Here is a 5,354-nt window from a genome sequence, read left to right as displayed (position 1 = left end):
CGTAAATCGTGCCTCTTAGTTCTGGGACTAGCCTAGTGGCATACCTCTGAACTCTCTGTAGCTTCATCTTGTGCTTGACAGGGTACGGGCTCCATGCTGGGGCCGCATACTCCAGAATTGGTCTTACATATGCTGTGTACAAGGTTCTGAATGATTCCTTACACAGGTTCCTGAAGGCTGTTCTGATGTTAGCCAGCCTCACGTATGACACAAATGTAATTCTTTTTATGTGGATTTCAGGAGACAGGTTTCGTGTGATATCAACTCCTAGATCTTTCTCTCTGTCCGTTTCATAAAGTACTTTATTTCCCATTCGGTATCCTGTGTTTGACCTCCTGTTTCCACCGCCTAGTTTCATGACCTTGCATATACTCGGGTTGAAGTTTAGTAGCCATTTGTTGGACCATTCATTCAGTCTGTCTACGTCATCTTGTAGCCTCCTACTATCATCCTCTGTTTTAATCCTTCTCAAAAATTTTGCATCATCAGCAAACAATGAGACGAACGATTCTATACCCACTGGGAGATCATTTACATATATCAGAAACAGCATAGGTCCAAGGACTGAATCCTGCGGGACTCCACTGGTGACGTCTCGCCAATCTGAGGCCTCACCACTCACAGTGACTCGTTTCCTTCTGTTTCTTAGGTACTCCCTAATCCAATGGAGTACCTTCCCTTTCACCTCTTGGCATCTCAAGGCATGACACTGTTGATATGCTTGCAAAGACAGCCAGTCGAAAACCAGTGGTAGAAATTGATATGGGTGTTTCATTAGCAATGACAAAGGGAATACTTAAACAAATATCTAATGAAGATCTCACCAACCTAGCAAATTCGCAAAGACCTGAAAGTTGTAGCATTAAATATTATGATAGATATCGTGAGGAGACATTCACATATGGGACTAATAGAACAAGAACCCGGCAATGTGATGTTATAGTGGCCAGAATACGCCTGGGATATAGATGTATCTGGCAGCTTTCTCCAAACCCAAATGTCGAGTACACAATGTGTCAACTGTGTGAAAGAGAAAACATGCACTCTCTTGAACATTATATTGTAGAATGTCCCATACTGACTGACTTTCGCCCTCCTGGGCTAAGGTATGCTGAACCCTGTAATTACTATATGAGTACTGGAACACTTGATGATATATTGGACTTGTACCCAAGATTGACCATGTAATGTATCAATTATACAATGTATGTATGTGATGTAACTATATAACCTGAGCTTGAAAAAGCACCTTAATCACCTTCAGTGATTAAATGCTTAATTGCACACAAGTTTCTTTATCAGCTATCTCACCCTGTCAGAGTAAAAGAGACAAATGTATGTGCATGCATGTGTGTGTATATATGTATGTATATGAGTGTGTGTGTATGTGTATAAAGTATATATGGAAGCTGATCAGAATTACATTTCACCTTTGTAAATGCACATTAATAACACTATGTAAAAGACACATTGAACACTTTATGTAGGGCATACGTAAATCTGTGTATCTATGTATTTACGTATGTAGGTTAGCTTAGCATTTTAAAAGCACCGAATCACCTTCTGTGGTTGATTGTTCAATAAAACCCTGAACTATATGTTTAACACATCTCTAACCCTGTCCATGGAGGACAGAAGAAAATGTATATATGCTGGTTAGCATTGTAAATGTGTATCCACGTCTGTGGTAGAAAATAATAATAAAAAAAATTCCTACCTGCATCTCCAGTTTTTTTCACTAGCCTCTTGTGTGGTACTGTGTCAAAGGCTTTCTGGCAATCCAAAAATATGCAGTCTGCCCACTCCTCTCTTTCTTGCCTGGTCATAGAATTCAATTAATCCTGTGAGGCTTATGTGTGTGTGTGTGTGTGTGTGTGTGTGTGTTTTCACCTACTTGTATTCACCTATTTGTGTTAGAGGTACAGGTGTTGGAAAATCTAAGTAATTTCACTGTCCTGCAAACTCGGGTTATACTAGGTTTCCTAGCTTGATTACATTTTAATTTGCTTAGAGGATTTAATGTGATCGGATTGATTGGAGGATTGAATGTATGGCTCTGGGTCAGCAGTGAGATCAGTGGCATTGCGTGTTTCTGTTTTACTTGGGCGGAGCATGAGTATTTATGACTTGTGTGGTCGCTTCAGTAAGATTTTGCCATATGTGTTTAACAACTTCTGCCCTGTTGAATCTAAGTTGAAATCTTAATGGATTTGTAACTGTGCACTGTGTTAGATAATGTTCCAGCGGTCTGTCGGGCATTTCTCCACAGTATTGGCATTTCCTCTCATCTTCCGGAACCTGTAAGCCTACTTCCCATACACATGGGTATCCAATTCAGTCTACTGATCACTGACCATCCACTGAGGCCCATAGAAACTATCTCAGTTAATAATAATTTTACCAAATTCAGTCTTCGATTTATATTCAGCTGTATTTACTCAGAGCTATACAATTGTTTGAGTTTGAAGATGATGAGTCACAATAATGTGGCTGAAAAATGTTGACCAAACCACACACTATAAATTGAAGAGACGACGACGTTTCGGTCCGTACTGGACCGTTATCAAGTCGATTGTGATGAGACGAGGTTGTTGTTGTTTTAGTTTCAGCTACTCAGAACAAAAGTTCCAAGTAGCACGGGCTATGGTGAGCCCGTGGTGAACTTACCTGGCACAGGAGCTGGATGAGACGAGGGAGGCAATGGCATTAAATAGGCAAGAGAGAGAGAGAGAGAGAGAGAGAGAGAGAGAGAGAGAGAGAGAGAGAGAGAGAGAGAGAGAGAGAGAGAGAGAGAGAGAGAGAGAGAGAGAGAGAGAGAGAGAGAGAGAGAGAGAGGGAGAGAGAGAGAGAGAGAGAGAGAGAGAGAGAGAGAGAGAGAGAGAGAGAGAGAGAGAGAGAGAGAGAGAGAGAGAGAGAGAGAGAGAGAGAGAGAGAGAGAGAGAGAGAGAGAGAGAGAGAGAGAGAGAGAGGTGAGGAGATGGAAATCTTTGAGGAAGATACGAGCAAGGCAAAAGGTACGGAAGATAAGGTGTAACAAGAGCAGTAAGAATGAGATCGAAAAAGAAAATAAGAGAAAGAAATCCAAGATAAAAGGAAGGGTGAGCTTATGTTTGGTCACGTTTGTTTGAAAGTTTAGAACGTTTGAGTACATACTGAGAAAGGGAAGAGTCAACAGCAACAAAGCCAGGACTAAGGTTCATTTGGGGAAGGATGTGAATCAGAGCCGATTCGACAAGACGACGTCTGTGTAGAGTAGAGGTAGGAAAGATTATTTTAGTGGAAGACCTATCAATAGGATGATTAGAATCCCTAGCATGACAGAAGAGAACATTGTTTGTGTCTGCAGACTTAACACTTCTTTTGTGTTCCTTAATTCTGTCATTTAGTGTAGGCCAGTTTTTCAGTTTCCACTTTCAGAAGTATTGGAATTGTTTGAGTTTGTCTGCACTGTTGTGCTGCAGTCCTCTATGACATACGTTCCTTTCAGAAACTTCATGTGTGATTAGTTTTTGACTGATTTCATTTCCTGCAAGCTCTAGAGCAGGGGTGGGCAACCTTTTTGAGAGTGCGTGCCAAAATCAGCCAAGTCTCTGACACAAACTTTTTCCACGTGCCAACCATTTTTTTTAGAACATATTTGGTATATCTTAAGAACTTTTTAAACGAAAAAATAATAAATTACCTCAGTGCAGTAAAACATAGTATACAAAAAAAAGAAAAAAAAATTATTTAGCCTTCAGAAATACATTTCAACAGCCTTTAAGCTTTTGTGACTTTAATAGAATACAACAGATAAAAAACTTGTTGACTCCTTTTATATACTGTCAGTGAGACTTCTGCTGCTGCATAACTGATGACAGAGATTTTACATCGGGTTTATATTTAGTAACATTGAGAGATATGCATGCAGCGCTAGTTTCATCTGTCATGCTACTCCTGTTACGAGACTTAACAAAGTTCATAATTGAGAACAAAGATTCGCAAGCATATGTAGACGAAAACATGGTTAGCAATGCTGTTGCAAGGTTTTTTAAACAGACATAATTTTCTGGAATAGTATTCCAAGTCCTTAATACTTCGTTTTCCGCATTTCTCTTTGTTACTTTCATCTCTAATCTCTCTCTTTCAATATTTTCCAAGTCAACTCTAAGATCAACAAATTTCTGCTTCCAAATTGAGCTACTCTGAAAATCAATCAACTGCATCTCAAAATCATCCATGTCTATCCATGAAAACATTTGCAAGTTTAGTTCATCCATTTTGATGCTGTCTGGAAATTTGATGAACTTTACTGTGTCTTCCAGTTCTCTGAATTTGGCAAATCTTGTAGAGAACTGCCAAACTGTTGACTCGATAATGTTTACAAACAGCTTTTGAAGACATTTGTGGTCTGTTCTGTCATCTTTTAGATCACTGATGTACCTCTTTAGGTTTGGAAAGTATCTAAATCTCTCATTATCTACATCCCTCTTAAAAACTTTAAGCTTCATTTCAAAAGCTTTTATGTAACAAAACATAACATCAAGTCAAACCCACATGATGTCAGAAAATTCATGGTATGACACTTGTTGGTCGTTCAAATAGAGCTTTATCTCATCTAAGCATTCAATAAATCGTTTCAGAACCAAGCCTCTGCTAAGCCAACGAACATGGTTGTACATTTTCAGTCCTTTATACACAGATTCTACCTCATCCAGTAGAGTATGAAATTGTCTTTTATTTAAAGGCCGACCACAAATGTAATTAACAACCTTAGTAACTGTTTGCATCACTTCTTGCAGTTCCTTTAGGCCAACTTTTGCACATAAAGCCTCCTCATGTATGATGCAATGGAAGCCAATCAGTGGATGACCAACACTTTTTGCAAACAGATTTACAAATCCTGCCTTCTCACCAGTCATGTTTGGGGCACCATCTGTTGTGACGGATACTACTATTGAAATGTCAATTTGCCGAGTAGAGAATTCGTTCACAACTGTTTTACATATTTCAGCTCAGGTAGTGATGCAAGAGCAACCATCTCTTAGGGAGCACGTGTGAATTTAAGGATTAAGACTATTCTTACAATGATATTGAGTTTCACAAAGTTATTGATTTATAAGGGGAATAATTTTCACCTGGAGATGAAGTACTGACCTTCTTCTCGGGGAGGAGGCAAGTGAGCAACTGTGAGAAACACTACGAAGCAAGACTGCGAGAGAGAGTTACGAGTCTGAGATCGTCTGAACATGTGTTCATTTCGGGGCCTTCATGGGGGTGAGGGACTGTTGATTTCACTATTATTTTATTGATTGGTTATATTACGGCCGTCAATGGAGAGAAGGGGAGAGCATAAGAATTCTTATCTTTCTTTA

The 5,354-nt window shown here is 39.4% G+C and overlaps 1 protein-coding gene across 1 annotated transcript; it reads right to left on the bottom strand.

The window, feature by feature from the left end:
• Positions 1-3,824: 3,824 nt before the first annotated feature.
• On the bottom strand, positions 3,825-4,490 carry LOC138369445 (general transcription factor II-I repeat domain-containing protein 2B-like). Its single transcript, XM_069332689.1, has one exon. It carries the CDS (start codon positions 4,488-4,490, stop codon positions 3,825-3,827), a length of 666 nt encoding a protein of 221 aa, XP_069188790.1.
• Positions 4,491-5,354: the final 864 nt, after the last annotated feature.

This window comes from Procambarus clarkii, chromosome 28, assembly GCF_040958095.1.
Source record: "Procambarus clarkii isolate CNS0578487 chromosome 28, FALCON_Pclarkii_2.0, whole genome shotgun sequence".
Classification (NCBI taxonomy): domain Eukaryota; kingdom Metazoa; phylum Arthropoda; class Malacostraca; order Decapoda; family Cambaridae; genus Procambarus; species Procambarus clarkii.
This window is presented reverse-complemented; position numbering and strand designations above follow the sequence as displayed.